Source organism: Elephantulus edwardii, unplaced genomic scaffold, assembly GCF_000299155.1.
Source record: "Elephantulus edwardii isolate Elephantulus edwardi_28Jun2011 unplaced genomic scaffold, EleEdw1.0 scaffold00037, whole genome shotgun sequence".
In the NCBI taxonomy this organism is placed as follows: Eukaryota; Metazoa; Chordata; class Mammalia; order Macroscelidea; family Macroscelididae; genus Elephantulus; species Elephantulus edwardii.
In genome coordinates, this window is record NW_006399787.1 from 10,364,198 (window position 1) to 10,384,125 (window position 19,928).

Sequence of the window (19,928 nt, forward strand, 5' to 3'; positions counted from 1 at the left end):
AAAAATTTAAAAAAAAAAGATGATAGCCAAGAGAACCCCATGCGCTCTCGATGATACATGGGGTTGACATGAGTCAGAATAGACTTCAACAAAAGGTTTGGTTTTCATTCCTCTTGTCAGAAACGTAGGAGTGAATGAATTTCCAGATGCACATCTCTTACCAACCCAATCACAGCTGATCATAGCATACCAAATACTCCTCAGCCTTCTCAAATCCGGACTTCCTTTTCATTCACACTGATAACCACATCAGCTGCAGGTCTCCTTTCCTAGAAAATTCTTTATCCTCCATCTAGTCTCCCTGTCTCCTGTCCTTGTCATTCCCATTATTATCAGAGCACTTTGTAAATTGTTTGGTCTTAAGAGAACTAACAGGTATGTCTTGGAAAGGATGCATCCAGAGTGCTCCTTGGAGGCAAAAATGGTAAAGCTTCATCTTTCGTACCTTGGACATGTAGTTAGGCAAGGCTATTTCTTGGAAAGAGACATCATGCTTGGAAAGATGGTCAATGAAGGAGAGGAAGACCCCCAACAAGATAGGAATGACAGATATGAGTGACTTCAGCAATGGGGCCTAGTGTGTCAGAGTTGATGAGGATAGCACAGGATAGGGAAGAGTTCAGGTTGGCTGTTCATAAAGTCACTACAAGTTATACTTGACCCAGTGGCACCCAACAAGAACAACAACAAGGTGACCATACTGTTTGTCATCTGAGCTAGGCTCTTCAGCAAGAGAAGGCTCTATTAATTGTTCTGGGCAAAATCACATTCATTTGTCCAGCAAATTGTAATGTATTGCGACAGTAGTAAGATACTCCTCTGCTAGGGGAGCTCTGGTGGCCTAGTGGCAAGGAGCTGCAACTACAATCCCAGAGGCTCACGGTTCAAATCCACCAGATGCTCTGCCGGGGAAGGAGGGACAATCTCCTCCTGTACCAGTCAGATCTGATTTGACGGTACACTCACACAAAAATAATAAAAATAAAAAAAGTAAGATATTCCTCTGCTTAAAAAAATCTCTTCCATTTTTCAGTGCCTTCAGGCAATGTCAACCTCAAACACATTTGAGGCCTTGTCTTCAGTCCCAACCTGCCTTGCTCTTTCACAAATTTGGATTTGACTTCCAGCTCTTCTTACTAGTTTCAAAACACTGAGCATGTTATTTAAATTCTGCGTGCCTCCGATTGTTTTTTAAGAGGTCAATTGAAGGATTAAATGTAGTGATCCATGTCTTAGTTACCTAGTGCTGCTACAACAGAACTACCACAAAGAGATGGCCTTAAGAAACAGAATTTTCTTAAGAGTTTGAAAAAAAAAATAATAATTCCGTACCCAGAGGGCACTAAACATCAGGAAAATATCTTCTAACAGAACAAGGAGGCATGGAGCTTCAATCCAGGACCACCAGTAAGGTGTTAAAGTGGGCTCCCCTTCCCCCTTCACATCAACACCCCTGTTCATCATGAAGAAACCAGAGTCTGTGTCCCATTCCCAAATGAGAAACCCACAAGTGAAGACAATTTCTTTGTTTAAAAAAAAAAATCATCACTATTGGACTATGCTTACCATTACCTTGTCTCTGCTGGTCCCCACTGGATCTTTCTCATTTCCTTCACCTACTCCTCCCACCCACCAAATTGTGCAGCCCTGTGACTTAATCCCTGCCCATACTCACTCTTCTGTTCCCAACCCTCACTCTCTTGTATCCCCATACATGTTTTTCACAATAAAAAATAGTAATAATAAGAATTCCATGCCACCAAGTCAGAATCAACTCATTAGCTGGTTTTCAGGACTTTCAGTTTTGTTCATCTGTCCTCCTCCATGGAGCCACTGGTGGATTTGAGTTACAGAGAGACACCACCTTTGAGTTAGCAGTGCAACTCCCTACCCATTAGGCCACCAAAGCTCCCTTGTTACAGTTTAAGTTAAAGGTCAAATTTAGAGTGCGAATCCTAGGGGAAGGCCGACTGTCAGTGTTGAAGGAAAGTCCTATTTCCTTCAGCCTCTATTGTTACAGGCTGTCGACTATAACTCATAGCCACCCTGTGACAGACAGATCTGAACCCTGCCCTATCCTGCACCATCCTCATGATCTCTCACGTGCTTGAACCCATTGTTACGGTCACTGTGTCAATCCATCTTGTTGAGAGTCTTCCTCTTTCTCTGACCTTCTACCTTTCCCAGCATGAGATCTTTTTCCAAGAACTGGCCCCTCCTGACTACAAGTCCAAAGTATGACAGATGAGTTTCATCATCCTTGCCTTTAAGGAAAACCCTCAGCGTCTGTAGGCCTGTCTTTTCTTGGTGATCTCTATGTAGCTTGGCTTTACCTGGTATAAAGGAACTTTCTCATACAGGGGTCTGGGGCCTAAAAGACACATTCCACTCCTGGCAATTCTTTATCCACCCCTCTCCCAAGCTTGATTCTCTCCCCTTTATCTCCAATGAAATAAAAGGTGTTACAGGTCTCAACCCTAAAGGAACTCCTCTCACTTGGAGTTAGGGTAGAGAGAGGACTAGCAGTGCTGCATTCCACCCTCAATCATTTCACAGCTCTTTGGTTTATCAGATCCTGGGGTCACATATAGTGCCCAGATTATTTCACAGTTGTTGTTAGGTGCCTGCAAGTCAGCTCATGGTGACCCTATGAACAATAGCTCTGAACCTTGTCCTATTTACACTATCTTTACCATCTCCAATGTGTTCAAGCTCATTGCTGCAGTCACTGTGTCAAGCCATCTCATTAAGGGTCTTCCTCTTTATTTCCCCGCCCCCATGTCAGACAGGTAATGTGCCAACATTTTAACAAGGTTTATAGGAGACACATGCCATACACAAGCATGAACACCCAGTCATCAGGCTCATGAACCAGAAAAGGATCTTTTTTTGTTGTTGACCTTTTTGTTGGCCTTTCCCTGTATGATATCTTTTTCCAAGGATTGACCCTTCCTGACAACATGCCCAAATTATATGAGACATTTCACTATTCTTACCTTTAAGCACACTGGTTGCACTTCCTCCTAGGCAGATTTGTTTGTTCCTTTGGCAATCTGTGGGATAATCAATACTCTTTGAAAACATCACAATTCAAAGAAAAGACATGGGTGACTCTTTTGGTCTTATTCACTGTTCAACTTTCACATGAATATGAAGCAATAGAAAATACCATGGTTTAGATCAGTTTCACCTTAATCCTCAAACTGATATTTTTACACTTTAGCACTTTAAAGAAGTTTGTGACAGTAGATTTCTTCAAAGCAGCATAATTTTTTAAAAAATTTCTTGATTACTGCTACCATGGGTGTTGATTGCAGATCCAAGTAAAAAAAATAACCGACACTTTCAATGAGTTCTCCATCCATCATGATGTTGCCTATTAGCCTAGTGTTGAGAATTTTTGTTTTCTTGATGGTGAGATGAACCCATATTGAAGGCTGTAGTCTTTAATCTTCTGCAACAAGTACTTCAAGTCTTCTTCACTTTCACCAAGCAAGTTTATATCATCTGCATAATGCAGATTGTTGATAATCTTCCTCCAATCCTGATGCCACACTCTTCTTCATATAGCCAAGCTTTTCGGCATACAGCTGAATAGGTATGGAGGAAGATGACATCATTAAGTATGTGTATTCCAAGGGGACACAACTCAACCCATGACAATACACAAAAAAACTTTCATAATGCCTAGGACATAACCACTGCTCAAAACTCATTGCTGTCCAGTCAGAACCGACTCATAGCTGACTCTCCAGCAGGTTTTCAGAGGCTGTAAATCCCATAGGAGATTGTCTATCTTTCTGTCTCAGAGCTGCTGGTGGATTCAAACTGCCAGCTGGGGACTACTTTCAGATTAACAGGGCAACTCAGTAAAGACTAAGCTACCAGTGCTCTTGTGCCAGGTCTTCAGTGTCCTTGTAATGAAGGGCATATTCCTACAACGTTATAGACTGAGGACATAGAACATCTTATTGCAGTTTTATTATTGTCACAATGTGCGGTACCTAGTGTTCAAAGAATGTCCCACGCGATCAGATGGTTGAAGAGCCGGGAAGCACCCCCCCCCAAAAAAAAGTTAAATTTTTATAAAAGACACACTATGTGTCATGTTATTTGGGAAATTGGTTTTGGCAATGCATGAATGAGGGTGGTAGGTCACATCTCAGGGTCATTCTGGGAGAAAGAATGGTCTGGCTGGGATAACACAGCCAAATCTTGGCTTCTTATAATTAGTGTAGGGAGCTCTGGTGGCCTAGAGGTAAGAAGCTGAGCTGCAACCCCAAACACATGCGGTTCAAATGCTCCAGCTGCTCCAAGGAAGAGAGATGGACAGTCTCCTCCGTGCTATTTACTGCCTATGAGGACCCGGTGGAGGGTCAGCTAAGAGTCAGTCCCCACCTGATGGCACACAACAACATAATTCCTTTAGGGTGCTCTGATGGTTTAGGGATAAGGCGGTGCACTACCAACCTAAAGGCCCTGGTTTGAATCTTCCAGGTGCTCTGAGGGAGGAAGAAGGGGAATCTCTTCCCGTGCGATTTTTGCAGCCTCAGGAAATCTGCTGGAGGGTCAGCAGTGTGACGGCACACAACAGCATAATTCCTTTCCGTGAGTGGTACAAAGTTAAGAGGTTCCACTGTCAGCTGAATGTGTCTCAGAGGCGCCTCGGAGGGCCGGCCTGGCAATCTGCATTCCAAAGGTCACGGCTTCGAAAACCTTAGAGACCTATGTGTTTCTTTCTTTTTTAAAAAAAAATTTTTTTTTTTACTTTATTTTTGTGTGAGTGTACTGTCAAGTCAGATCTGACTGGTACAGGAAGAGATTGTCCCTCCTTCCCCGGCAGAGCATCTGGTGGATTTGAACCGTGCACCTCTGGGATTATAGTTGCAGCTCCTTGCCACTAGGCCACCAGAGCTCCCCCTATGTGTTTCTGAACATAGAGTCGACAAGAGCTGGAATTAGCTCGATGACAACTAATAACAACATAATTAGTATCATTCAAGCAAAGAGAGCTGTCCAACATGGAAGCAGCTGCATTTTCAACCAATGCTTCGGAGGTATGGACCTGGCGCCCAGAGGAGACAAGGTGACCCCTGGAGCTGAAAGCTGCACGGGGTTTAGTCGCAGCCACGTTAAGACCCCAGCGGGGCCGCCCGGACCCCAGCAGGAACCCCCAGGACCACGAAGTCAGCGCCACGCGGTCGCCGACGAGAGCTCAAGGGCTCACTCCCATGGCCCGCCCCGAAGGCGGGATGCCGGAGCGGCCGGACTAACCGAGACGGCAAACCAAACGGGGCCGGAAGCGCGGGGAAGTGCTTCCGGGTCGGCGGAAAGGCGCCACCATGGAGCCTCGCGGGGTTACGACGCTGGCGGACCCGTGGGCCGGTGTCTAAAGCGAGGGAGCTGCCGCGCGGCCCGAGCCGCAGTGGGGCCGGCAGGTCGGTCCCGCAGGCTGGTCCCGAAGGCCCGCGGCTGCTGCCATGTCGGTCCTGGGCGAATACGAGCGACACTGCGATTCTCTCAACTCGGACTTTGGGAGCGAGTCCGGGGGCGGCGGGGACTCGGGCCCGAGCCCCGGAGGCGGTCCAGGGCCGCGAGGCAGCGCGGCGGAGCAGGAGGAGCTGCACTACATCCCCATCCGCGTGCTGGGCCGCGGCGCCTTCGGGGAGGCCACGCTGTACCGCCGCACCGAGGTAGCGGCCCCGGCCCCTCCCGACCCCGCTTCGCAGCCCCGCCGCCGTCCGCAGCCCCGCGTGGTGCTGGGGCGCCCGCAGGCCACGCGTCCCCGGCTTTCCTCCCCCCTCTTCCTCCTCCTCACGTGCACGGGGAACCCTCTGTCGCTGCTTTTCCCACTGGCTCGGTTTTTTGTTTAGCGCGGGACAAACGAGCAAGTCCCCGAACCCCAGCGAACCTCAGTTCCCCATCTTCTAGAAATGATGACCCCTTTCACCAACAGTCGTCATGACCTTTATTATTTTTAAAGATCTTTTTTTTTAAGAATCTAGTGTCATGTGCAGTCTGCAAATTAAAATGGTGCACGAGTGTGCGGTATTAGCAAAACTTCCTCTCGGCGAGGGCAGGCTAAGGAAGGGCTTGGCTGCAGGGGCCCACACCGGTGACAGCTCCGCGTGTGCATTGTCTGCCAGTTCACTTAGGAATACTCAGTCGGAGATGGTTCTGGAAGGTCACTGGGAAGTAGTACTGTGTGGACTTTTCATCTGTATTTACCTGGTAGTATTCATGCACAAGAAATACTCCCTTGCTGTTAGAAGCCAATAGTGCTTAATCTTTGGACGAAGGAATCTTTGAAAACCTTATGGGCTCAAAGTAAACTCCCATCCGCAGTCCCTTTAAGTCTATATTTGAACTGTCTACATCCTTTAAGTGGAAGGAGGAGTGGCATCCACTTCCATAATAGCTTGCCTCCAGAAACCCTATGAACCTGGAGAGAGGATGAAAGGCACCCAAGCGTCGAGGACTCTCCTTCATAGGGTCACTATGAGTCGCCTGCGACTCGACGGCACTTAACAACAACAACAACACGTCCTTTAAGGAACTCGCAGATCACCCCTGAACTCCAGCGTAAGGGTGCTCACTGACCTACAACCCTGTAGTGGTAACTCTTGCTTCCAAAACTAACCCCAGACTGGGCTTGATGACAAAAGGCTTTTTAATACCACGTTTAGAATGATGTTGTTGTTGTTGATTGCCTTGGAGTCAAGCAGGACTCACAGTGACCCTGTGAACAAAAGGCCTGAAGCCCCTCTACAACTATCAACACTTACCAAAGTTCTTAAGAGTTGCTGGAGGCATGTTGTTTAGGAAGTGGTTGCCACTCCTGCTTCCAAACCTGTCATAGTATGTTATTGTTGTTTTAGAATAGTTTGACATTTAGTGAGACTCTGCTATGGTTACTAAAGATCTTTTTGTAGGGAATTCATCTCTCAGTGATCCATCTGCAGTTCTTATGTGTGTTTCAGGCCAGCACACTGACGGCTGACAGATGGACAAGGAAAGAGTTGGTTGCGTAAGGATATTTGTTAAGTGTTCTTTTTGATTGTAAGTGCCACCACTCATGTTATCATGGTAGAGCCCAGTTGGAACCAAGTGAACATGTTAGTGGGAAAAAAGAGTTTTAAGTAATACCTATTTTTTTTAAATTTTATTTTATTATTTTTTGTGCATGTACCGTCAAATCAGATGTGACTGGTACAGGAGGAAATTGTCCCTCCTTCTCCGGCAGAGCATCTGGTGGATTCGAACCATGTACCTTTGGGATTGCAGTACAGCTTCTTGCCACTAGGCCACCAGAGCTCCCCAGTAATATCTATTTTTATGTAAGTTATTTGGACAAAGATGGTTTTACTGTATGAGCTCTTCAAATGAAGAGAATGGTTACATTGAATCAGTGTGCCATAAGGAGTTTTGCTTTCTACACAGGGCTGGCCCAGCCATTGCTTAAGGATGCTGCCGTGGGCTGTCATTGAGTTGATTCTGACTCAGGTACTCAGTGTACGTCAGAAGGAAACATTGTCCAGTCCTGTGTCGTCCTCATGAGAGTTGCTATATTTGAGTCCATTGTTGTAGCCATTGTGTCAATTTCCGTCTCATTGGAGAGTCTCCCCCTTACCCTCTTCCAAGCATGTTCATGTCCAAAGTATATGAGATGAAGCCTCGCCCTTCTTACTTGTAAGGGGCACTCTGGCTGCACCTCTTCTAAAACAGATTTGTCCGTAATTCAGAGGCATAAAGTCTTAGTTTTATTCCTTGGATTTTTTTTTTTAATTCATTGTCAGGTTTATGTGCATATAGGGTAAGTCCAAGGGTTTAAGGATGGAGAGGATAATTCAGGCAGGGATCTTGGGTTGGGGAGTAGTGCTAGTAAAGAATTAAGGACATCATAAAAGGGAGTAGACATTGGACATGAGCTTTGTGGAGTTTTTTGAAATTTTTTTTTTAATGGACTTAAGTTTTCATGGGTAGAAGAGAACGTGTACACAGCATGGAAGTATGACACAAGATGCGCAGTTCTAGAGTAGGTCAGAGTGAGGGAGGGTATTCAGCCCTTGAGGGCAGTTGTGGTTCGATGATAGAATTCTTGCCTTCCATGATAGTTCATTGCTGTGATGTGAAACCATTTTCAGAAGCAGTGTTAAGCTAAGACTAGGAAGAAAGGCCTCGATCATCTAAGCACTTGATAGTAAAAGGCCTGATGCTATTGGTTATAGGGTCAACATTCAAGATCAACTTCCTCACAGCTCACAACAACAAACACAATCTAGAAAATGAAGTCTAAATTTGTAAAAGCAAATTACTTTCTTTTTTAAAATTTATGGTCGGCTATAGAAAGAGAGCTCTGGTGGCTTAGTGGTAAGGAATTGTGCTGCCAACCCAAAGGTCTGCAGTGCGAATCCACCAACTGCTTCACAGGAGAAAGGCAGGCAGGCAGTCTCCTGTGTGATTTACTGCCTCTGAAGACCCAGCTGGTGGGTCAGATGTGGGTCAGCTCTGACTCCACAGTACACCACAACAACCAAGAAACTACTCTCCAGTTCTCTACTTCTCCAGTCTTCTGGCCCTCCTATAATCCCATAAGATCAAAATGGGTTTTGGCTGACAGCAGAGAATACCAGGATTTCTGCTTTTTTTAAAAATTCACTATACAAAAGCATTTGACTATATGTATCATAACAAACTATGGTTAACCTTGAGAAGAATGGGAGTTCCAGAAGACTTCATTATGCTTACGTGAAATGTATACCCAGACCAAGAAGCTGTTGTCTTGATCAACAGAGCATGGAACCACTGCATGGTTTAAAATAGAGAAAAGTATGTCAGGTCTGTAGCCTCTCTCCATACATTTTCAGTCTTAGCCTGAGCATATCATCTGAGAAGTTGGACTTTTATGGTATCAGGGTTGGAGGACGGCTCATCAACAACCTGTATTATGCAGATGATACAGTCTTACTTGCTCAAATAAGGAGGACCTGAAGCGCTTGCAGAGGATCAAGGACTGCAGCCTTTGATGTGGATTACATATCAATATCAAGAAAACAAAAATCCTCACCACTGGATCAAGAGACAACATCATAATAGAAGGAGAAAAGTTTGAAATTGTCAGTGATTTCATCTTGGATCCATAGTCAGTATCTGGGGTACCAGCAGTCAGGAGATCAGGGGACTTAAAGTATTGGGAAAGTCCACTGTCAGGCACCTCTCCAAAGTCAAGCCACAGCCTTTCCAGTCTCCTATACATCTGAGAGCTGAACAATGAATAAGGATGATAGAAGAAAAATCTATTATGTTGGTGAAGAGTACTGAATATCCCATGGACTTCCAAAAGAACAAACAGATATGTTTTGGAGAAAGTACAACCAGAATGTTTCTTGGGGGATTGTTTATGAAGCTTTGCTTCACATATCTTGGACATCACATGTTGGTAGAAGAGGCTGTTCTTTGGGAAAAGACATCATGCTGTGGAAGGTGAGAGGTCAGCATAGGAGAGGAAGACTCTAATCCTCAACAAGATGCATTGACACAGTGACTGTAGCACTGGGTTTGAATATATATATATATATATCTCAGAGATGCTGAGGATGGCACAGAATGGGGCAAGGTTCAGTTCTTCAGTTGTTCATAAGGTTGCTATGAGTTGTGCTCGATTCAGCAGCACCTAACAACCACAGTCCTCACCATGAGAAGTAGCATCATAGTGCTTTTCAGCAGCACCTTGGAGGTGTATTCCCATATCCTGTTTGTTTGATTTGTTTCTGGAATATTTCATTGTGGTTGAATTGAAAGTTAACAGAGAAAGTTAGCTTGATAACTTCAGCAATTTAGATACATTTTTGTTTCATGACAATTACAGCCCCCTTAATGTAACACGACTTTGGCACCAGTAGTTAGGCAATCAAAAGACAAATTGCATTAGGTAAATCCTCTGTCAGAGACCTCTTCAGAGTACTGAGAAGCAACAGTGTCAGTCTAGATACTAAGGTGTACCTGATCGAGGCCATGGTCTTTGCAATTATTTGCTATGTATCAGAGAGCTGGACAGTGAAGTGAATAAAGATGACGGAAGAAGAATTGATGTCTTTGAGTTTTGGTGCTAGGGAAGAGGCTTGAACATATCATGGGCCACCAAAAAAACAAATAGGTCTGTCTTGGAGAGGGTGAAACTAGGTTTCTTCTTGGAGCTAGTATTTTGAAGCTCCCTTTCATGTACTCTGGGCACATGGCCAGAAAAGACGTCCTTGGAGGACATGATGCTCGGAAGGTTGGAGGGACAGCGCAGGAGAGGGAGACCCCGGATGAGATGGTACAGTAACTGGGGTAATGGGAGTAGATGTGTCAGAGTGAGACTGGCTCAGAACAGGGCAGGCTTCAGAACAGTTGTGCATAGGAACCTTATGAGTGGCAGGCACCTTGATGGCACATAACCATAACAACAATGTAACAATGTTATTCTGCTCCCATTTCCTTTTCCCAATTCTCTTTGCCCATTTCTCCTGCACCTTCCTGCCTTTTGAACCTTTTCAGAGGTAAATCCTGTCCCTCTGGTCTTATGTGGTTGATTGTTTTGGGGAGAACATTCCACACGTGTTACTGTCCACTTGATAGACCTGTCTCTTGTTTGTGTGAAAGGTGGTCTTCAAGAAGTAGGTTCCGGTTTGAAGGGTGTCTTAAGGGGTTTCTTTCAGTCTCTGTCAGACCATTAAATCTCATCCTTTTTGAAATTTTTTCTACTTAGATGTCATGAATGCTTTGGTGGGAAAGTTGGTAGGGAGTTGTACTGCAAATCCTAAAGCAGCAGGTCTCTCTCTGGTGGTTTGAATTTACCAGCTGTACAGTGGGAGAACAATAGAGAACTTCCCATTTGCTTTACAGCTTCAGAAATCACCAGAGGGTCCGCTATGAGTCGATTCTCCCTTGGAGGCAATGGGAGTATTTGTGCCAGTCTGTCCAGGACCTTTCATGGTGTTCTTCATCGGAGGTGTTGAGGGAGGCAGCAGGGCAGCACTGGGTTCTGCTTCTAAACAAGTTGAAGCTGTGGTTCATGTGATTCATTTGGACTGATTGTTTCCTTAAGTGTTTGATTTTCTTTACGCTGAACAGGAAGAGACCAGTAGTTTCCATTTACATGACTGTTCCCATCCCATGTTTTTACCTGGAACTGACATCATGCAGATTAAGTGGGCAGCAGAGTAACAACATCTTCCTGTTTTGGGTGATGTTCATGGTTCTTTTAAAGGAAAGATTAAAAGAAGCCAATCTCTGCCCGCTTAGGTTTGTCAGCCTAATGTGGATTCATTCATTGCCAGATGAGAGGAAAGCACTACATCTTTATTACTTTGTTGTAGGATGACTCACTGGTTGTATGGAAGGAAGTCGATTTGACCCGACTGTCTGAGAAGGAGCGTCGTGATGCCTTGAATGAGATTGTTATTCTGGCGCTCCTGCAGCACGACAACATTATTGCCTACTACAATCACTTCATGGACAACACCACCCTTCTGATTGAGCTGGAGTACTGTAATGGTAAGGTAGAATTCAGGAGACTTCCTCCAACAAGACAGTCATGCTTACCTTGAGGGGAGAAAAAAGAAAAGGCATATATGGTATGAAAATCGTAAACATTTTGCTAGAGTTTAAGACAAATGGTTCAAGTCCTGGAGAGTTTTGAAATAATGTACAAAATAAGGGGAATTGTTTTTCCTCTGTATAGTTAAATTCTCCCTGTGATTACAGCTCTATCTTCAGTTAGATTTCATATTCATTTTTTTAAAAAAAATTTTATTTCATTATTTTTTGTGTGTATCGTCAAATCAGATCTGACTGATACAGGAGGAGATTGTTCCTCCTTCTCCAGCAGAGCATCTGGTGGATTTGAACCGTGTACCTCTGAGATTGCAGTGCAGTCTCTTGCCACTAGGCCACCAGAGCTCGCCTATATTCATTTTTAAAGCTTTTGTTTTTCATGAAATTACATTTGTCAGACATTAGCAACTGTGGTCTAGTCCTGCTGATACAGTTTCAGAGAAATCTTAACAGGTAATTTTTTTTTTCTTACAGATGATGCTTATATTGACTTTAGCTGAAACTAACAGTTCTATTAAAAAATTGGTAAAAAAAATCTTAACTGACTAAAAACGATACATAGTAAAGCTTGACCTTATTTATGTTTGTCTGATTTCTTTGGACATTGCTTGATAAGATAACAGCTTTACATACCTCTTAAGAGAATACTCTCAATCCGTATCCTAAGGACTATAAACTTGGACAAAAAACTTAAATCTCCCTATTCCTCAGTTTCCCAAAGAGTTTGTTAGTAATATTGTCTTCTAGGGTAATTGTAGTAAATGAATTAATATTTAGCCAGTGTTTGTACATACAGTACTTAGCTATTACTCTTCTTATTGCACCAGAAAACCACCAAAATCTTTTCGCGAGGTGCATGCGAAGGAGATTGGAGCATATTCTTTCACCTCCCTCTTTAAGAGAAAGCTCTAGATCTCTGACTTTCTTGTCTAGATGCGCAGTGTTGGGACTATTTCAGATTCTGATTAACCCTAACTGTATGAAATTGTGATAAGAGATTTTGAAGTAACCTAAGCCTCAAGTTAACTTCCTCTGTGGTTAGGAGGAACTAAAGAAAATGATACACTTATTGAAACTTTGAGTTTCTAAATTGCACAGGAAGAGAAGTTGTAAAACTTAGCCAAGACTTAGAGTTGCAAGTAGGAAGTTAGACAAAGCTTGATGTTTTATAGTCTATAATACCTGATACTTGGAAGAAGTGCAGCCAAGGTGTTTCTTAGAGGCACAGGTGGTGAGACTTTGTCTCTCACACTGTGGACATAGCAGAAGAATCTAGTCCAAGGAACATCATGGAAGGGAACATCATGCTTTAGAAAGGTGAAGGGTCAGAGAAAGAGAGAAGGACCCTTAATGAGATGGATTGACATGGTGACAGCAACAATAGACTTAAACACAGTAGAGATTAAAAATGACACAGCATCAGGCAAGGTCTAGAGATGTTGTATTATGTGTTAATGTCAACTCCACAGCACCTAATAAAAAGAATTTGAAAAAGGAAAGGAAGAAGTAAATTCAGCTGGAAGGAATTTATAAAGGGAGTAATGATTGGAAGCAACTTATGAGTAGATTCCAAATTTGGGAAAACTTTTTCAATGAGAAGTAGAAAAAGAAGTTGTTAATGATATACACGTGTACCTTCTGTATAGAAAGCAGTGCATCACAAGTGTAACTCTGCTGTTCTAGCAGTCACACTGGAAGAATTATTACAGATATATTGCAGATTCCTTAAAAAAGAGTTCTATCCCAGAGGTGCACAGTTCAAATCCACCAGATGCTCTACTGGAGAAGGAGGGACAGTCTCCCTCTGTACCAGTCGGTACACACGCACAAAAATAACAAAGTAAAATAAAAAGTTCTAGCAGAGAAAATAATCTGATTTCAGAGGCACTCAATAAATGTCACTAATTGAAAATTCTAGAAGTGATTTTTACTTCCTCTTCTCTAAAATGGCACACCTCCCATTTTTTTAATTGGGCTTTTTCTTTTAGGAAGGAGACTCTTTGAAAGATATTTCTGATATAGACCTTGAGAAATGAGAAGAGTTTTGTTCCTAGGTGAAGAGTCAAGAAGGGAAGAGGCTTTCTTTGGAATGGAGGCAGAACCTCTCATTTTCTTTTGTCATTACCTCATTACTTCCAGGACCCAGGCTTTCGTAGCTGCTAAACATTTCAGACTGTCTCTGAATAAGTCCTCTTTCTGGTTTACTTGCAGGAGGGAACCTGTATGACAAAATCCTTCGTCAGAAGGACAAGTTGTTTGAAGAAGAGGTAATTATGTTTCTGTAGAAGAAATCCAGAATTATAAAATGTGCTTCTTGCACTTTAGTTCTATATTTACTCTTTCAACAGTAAAGAGTTTTTTCCCTTTTATTCAGATTCTTTCCAGGCTCTGATTGATATTCATGAAAAGGGAAACTTCCAGAAAGGAAGCTGTCTATATCTGCTTCCTAAACATTTTACCTCCACATCATGATTCTCTCTGGGTTTTTTCCTGGTTCTCTTACTACATACTGGTATGCCCAGTTTTCTATACCTTTGCACTATTCCTGTGTTTCATTCCCCAAAGCTGCTTTCCACAAACCATACTGTATTTTATGATGACCTCCTTTTTCTTCTTATTTCTACTACTTTTCTTTATCTACTCAGGCAAGAGATGTCAAGTTGTAGTAAACCATAACATCTGGTTGCAACATCCTATGTTTTTTTGTCTGTGTATGTATGTGTATTTATTTAAGTGGAAGTTTATTGTTTGTTTGCATCCAAACCCAAATAGCATTTATTTCATTTCTGCAGATGGTGGTGTGGTACCTATTTCAGATTGTTTCAGCTGTGAGCTGCATCCATAAAGCTGGAATTCTACATAGGTAATAAGTGAATGGAGTTTAAAGGGTCAGCTCCTTCCCACCAGTCTGACCCCCATCCTGGTACTTTTACTTTCTTGATGAAAGCTTTTCCTTTTGTGTAATTTAGAAAGGAAAGAATGAGTAATAGGGGGTGTTATCTTCACTTCCTGAGATTAAACCATGTTTGTGATCTAAGAAGAATCTCAATACCTGAATACCTCTCAACCATTTTTTTGCAGACATATTAAAGTTCAGTTTATCAATTCATCCACAAAGCCTACAAATCACTATTAGAAGTGCAACTTGATTGTGTAGAATTCACAGTAATATATTTGTCTAGGCAGTAATTACATAAAAATAATTATAATGAAAATAAAATATCAGTTGTATATTCTTTTAATTTAAATAAGCTTATTTTTCATAGTTAATTGTCAAATTTTTTCATATCTTCCTGAGTACATTTGTTTGTGGTCATAGCAGAGGCCATTATAAGCTAGAGTATGAACAAGGCATAATTTATTTTGTATTGTACATGGCCAATTAATCTTTAGAAAAGTAGCCAGAGACTTATAATGGATAATCTAAACAGCCTACTTCAACTCTAGCCTGTTGTTTTGCCCTAACAGATTATTTGAAACTCTGACAGTGAACCAAGTGTTAAAATTGCCTTTATCATTGAATCTAGCAGTGTGTCTCAGGAATGATGGTTACTTGGAACATGATTTTCTTCATGTGACCCTTTCAACTATTTTAATTGGCTTTAGTAGAAAGGGAGACATTTCTGTGCTGTGAAACCTTCGAAAAGTTTATTCTCTGCCTGCTTCCCTCCTAAGTGTCTGTTTCCACTGTCTAATTGTGTATATAAATGATGACCCCTGATTGGAAAGTGTGGGCTCCTGGAAGAGAATCTGAGCAGTGGTGTCACACTCATCTTTATTTTATAATAATCCTGCATGAGTTTTGGGATTGGATAAAATAGTTGACTATATGGGTTTAATATATACCATTTCTTTTTCAGAGACATAAAGACGTTAAATATTTTTTTGACCAAAGCAAACCTGATCAAACTTGGAGATTATGGCCTCGCAAAGAAACTTAATTCTGAATATTCCATGGCTGAGACGGTGAGTAGATGTTGCCCTTGTTTTAACGTGTTTTTTTTGGCACTGAAATAAAACTCTACTCCCTAAGTTGTGCACACTGTTCTCAGAATTTTTGCAAATTCTCCATATTTATATAACAACTCCTCAGAAGTCATTTTCCTGAGCTCACTAGCAGGGTCACTGTTCACCTTTTAACTCTGCCATCATAGGTGTCCTTAACTCACACTGTTGTTGTTAAGTGTCATCGAGTCGTAGACAACTCACAGCGACCCTATGAACTAAAGACCTGAGCACTGTTCATAGAGTTTTTGGAGGCAAGCCATTTTAGAAGTGGATGCCACTCTTGCTGCCAAGCTTGTTTTAATTGGGAAGCTCCACCAAACACTGTCCACCATGGGTAACCATTATCACATTTGGCACGTCAGTGTCACAGTGTTTAGCATCACAGCAACCACAAATTACTTCTGTACAGCAAATGGACAGTCCAGTGCTATACCACTTAGAAGAATGTTTGACAAAAAACAATTTAAACCAGACCTGAGGGCCGGAGATTAAAATCACCCACCTTGGGCCTGGTAGCATAACTTTCTGTCTACTAGGCAAGCCTCAAGATGTTTTCTGGTGTGTGTTTTTTCTTAGCCTGGGAGCTATATTATATCTTACTTTATCTTTTACTTAATGCGTAAGCTCAGGATGCAGTGTTTCTCTTGGTTGTGTTTTCTTTGCATGTTTCTTGTTCAGAGAGAAAATCCTATATTATAAATAAAGACTGATGCCAGAGAACAGTTTGTCTTAATACCATATACAGTCTGAACTGCAGGGCTCCCTTCTCACCTGATCTTGAGACAGACTATTGATAAAGAGTTGATATAACTTAAAACAAGTAAGCTCTCATCTTTTTAGGAATTGTAAAGCTCAATTATTACTCCTCTGCCTTCACAATACTCTGCCCTTAAAAGAACTCAAGGATGTAAGTTAATTAAATCATTCTGTCTTGATGTTGTGTTTTGATAATGTCAAGATATGCCTGCAAGCCATTTAGAAACGTCTACGGATGTTAATGAACCAGGGTTGGGAGTCTCTGCTTCAGGGACTTAGTCTTTTTGAGTGCTGGTGGCCAAATTGAGCTTCTAAGGAAGCAATCATGTCCTTATATGGGTTCTTTTCATCAAGAACAATCTGATAAAAAGCAAGACTTGACTATTATTATAACCAGTTATATGCAAGGAATGAAATATTTAAAATTCCATGTAAGCCATCTGAAAATGTCTTTGCTTTTTGTTGATTAAAGATGGCTGTCAGATTTATTAGAACTGCTGGGACAGTTCATTGTCCATCATCTTGACAAAAGCCTGATTTTCATTCAGTTCCTTTATTTCTAAGCCCATTCTTGAAGTTAGAAAAAGTACTTTTTTTCCCCTTTCTGTCTGTTCAGATCCAGCTGGCACAGGAGGAAATTCCCCTTCTCCAGCGGAGCATCTGGTATAAGAAAGCTTTTTATCCAAATTTGGAAGAAATTAACTAGCTATATTAGTGTAACTAGTACAAATGCCACATTGGTACATTTTTAAAAGGTTTATCTTACTATGGACATTTTACTTAGAAATTTTAACTTCATTTGATTGATCTTCCCCATTGCCACTGTTGGGGGCTTTTTCCTCCCGTTGGTAAACTGATACTTATATAGTAGGAAAAAGGTGGAACTAAAAAGTTACCTTGAAAAAAGAAGGACAATTGCATTCTTTTCCACAGTATAGAGAGCAGTAATAAAGTGGCAACTGTCAAGTGCAGAAAACGTCCAAGACCTGGAAAAACAAGACAGTCCATAAAGTCTCAGTTCCCATAGGCTTCACTATACATTTGTAGGAAGTCTTCACTGGACCCTGAAGACCTCAAACCTTGTGATCTAGCAATCAAAGAGATATTACCTCTCCCAGTTTACCACAGTGCCTTAACCCCAGAGATTATCCCTTTATGCCAAGAAATTTGGTAGAAATAAGATTTCTTCTTATAGTACTATCACCTTGTAAAAATAAGTTTTGATCTGTTGATGAATTTTTTTATGGTTATTCTCACTGAGAAATTGAACTTCACTGTTGAATTGTTAATACAGTTATCTCAGAAACGAAATTATCCTTTGATTGTTTCTTTGTTGTTATGCAGCTTGTGGGAACTCCATACTATATGTCTCCAGAGCTCTGCCAGGGAGTGAAATATAATTTCAAATCTGATATCTGGGCAGTAGGCTGCGTTATTTTTGAACTGTTAACGCTCAAGAGGACATTTGATGCAACGGTAAGTATGTATTATCTCCATATTGTCCTTCTAAAAGAAAATCAACTTCATTTATACCCATGCTTCTGACTTGAACAAAAAAGTAACTCAAGGCACAAATAGCCGGTATTCAGGTACTGAATTTGTACTTTGTTATTGAACTACAGTAGCCCAACACTACTCTTACTTGAATACACCATGAGAATGATAAGTAGCTTGAGCACTGAGTTTGAATTTGTTAACCATATTTATTAAACTGTATTGTTAACTATGTGATGCTTTAGTATCTATAATTTCATTCTGAATTTAAGGTACATCTTTTTTTTTAAGCTAAGACTAATTGTATAAGACCCATTTAAGTGCGTTGATAGTTTTTTTTTTAAAAAGTTGTCATAGGGAGCTCTGGTGGCCTAGTGGCAAGAAGCTGCACTGCAGTCCCAGATGTACATGGTTCAAATCCACCAGATGCTCTGCTGGAAAAGGAGGTACAATCTCCTCCTGTACCAGTCAGATCTAATTTGACGGTACACACAAAAAATAATAAAATTTTTTTTTAAATTGTCATTTATTTTTGAAGTAAAAACCGCTTCTAAAGCAATGTTTCTCACATGGATTTAAAAAAAAATTACCTAGAGTTTTATTAAAGTGTAGATTCTTTTAATACTAGGGTTGTTACTCTTGTTAGGGATTATCAAGTCAAGTATGACTCAGCAGCCCTGTGAACAAGAGACCTGAATCATGAATCTATCTTGTGTTACCCTTACCGTCTCCAACATACTTGAACCCCTGACTGCAGTCACTGTGTCATTCCATCTCATTGAGGGTCTTCCTCTCTTTCACTGACCCTCCACCTTTCCAGGCATGTCCGTTTCCAAGAAATAGCTCCTCCAAATAGCATACCCAAAGTATGTAAGATGAGGCTTCACCAGCCTTACCGCTAAGGAGCACCCTGGGTACACCTTCTCCAGGACATCTGTTTGTTCTTTTGGCAGTCCCTGGGATAGTCAGTACTCTTCTTCAAAGGTATTGATTCTTCTGTCATCCTTATTTATTGTTCAGTTCTCAGATGCATAACAAGTGATTAGAAATATTATGACCTGAATAAATCAGGAGCACCTTAGTCTTTAAACTGACATCATTTCTCCTCAGTACTTTGGAGAGGTCCTTGATAGCAGACTTCCCCAATGCAACACATTATTTGATTTCTTAACTCTAGTACCAAGGGTGTTGATGGTGGATCCAAATAAGATGTAGCCATTGACAGTTTCAGTTTTTTCTCCGTCTGGAGGACAGCCAGCTGGCCGACTGACAGGAAAAGATCGATATTTGTTCCCATCCCAAAGAAAGGTGACCCAACGGAGTGTGGAAATTATTGAACAATATCATTAATATCACATGCAAGCAAGATTCTGCTGAAAATTATCCAAAAACGTTTGGAACAATATGTCAGCAGAGAACTGCCAGACGTGCAGGCTGGATTTAGAAGAGGTCATTGTACTAGGGATATTATAGCTAGTGTTAGATGGATCTTGGCAGAAAGCAAAGAATACCAGAGGAATGTCTGTCTGTGCTTCATTGACTATGCAAAGGCTTTTGACTGTGAATCAGAGCAAGCTGTGGCTGACTCTGAGAAGAATGGGAATCCCAGAACATTTGGTTGTGCTAATGCAAAACCTATAGTTGGACCAAGAGGCAGTCGTCAGAACAGAGCAAGGAGACACTACATGGTTCAAAATCAAGAAGGGGGTTCATCAGGGATGTATTCTGTCTCCATACCTTTTCAATCTGTATGCAGAACAGATCATTCAAGACGCTGGGTTGTACAAGGAGGAATGTGGCGTCAGGATTGGTGGAAGAGTCATCAACAACCTGTGTTACGCAGATGACACAACCCTGCTTGCTGAAACTGAGGAGAACCTGAAGCGCTTGCTGCAGAAGGTCAAGGACTGCAGCCTCCTATATGGATTGAAGCTCAACATCAAGAAAACAAAGATTCTCACCACTGGGCCAATTGGCAGCATCAGTGTGGATGATGAAGAGATTGAGATAGTTAACAGTCTTAGTTTACTTAGCTCCACAGTCACACTTTTGGTAACAGCAGCCAGGAAATC

The 19,928-nt window shown here is 41.8% G+C and overlaps 1 protein-coding gene across 1 annotated transcript in view; it reads left to right on the forward strand.

Annotated features, from left to right (window-relative positions):
* Positions 1-5,313: 5,313 nt before the first annotated feature.
* The window catches only part of NEK9 (NIMA-related kinase 9), a 59,692-nt gene continuing 45,077 nt past the window's right edge, over positions 5,314-19,928 (forward strand). The window contains exons 1-6 of the mRNA XM_006884671.1: positions 5,314-5,693; positions 11,361-11,538; positions 13,810-13,865; positions 14,391-14,461; positions 15,459-15,564; positions 17,707-17,838. Of these exons, the coding sequence (XP_006884733.1) occupies positions 5,481-5,693; positions 11,361-11,538; positions 13,810-13,865; positions 14,391-14,461; positions 15,459-15,564; positions 17,707-17,838 (756 nt within the window). The 5' untranslated portion in view covers positions 5,314-5,480. The remainder of the gene's footprint in view (positions 5,694-11,360; positions 11,539-13,809; positions 13,866-14,390; positions 14,462-15,458; positions 15,565-17,706; positions 17,839-19,928) is intronic.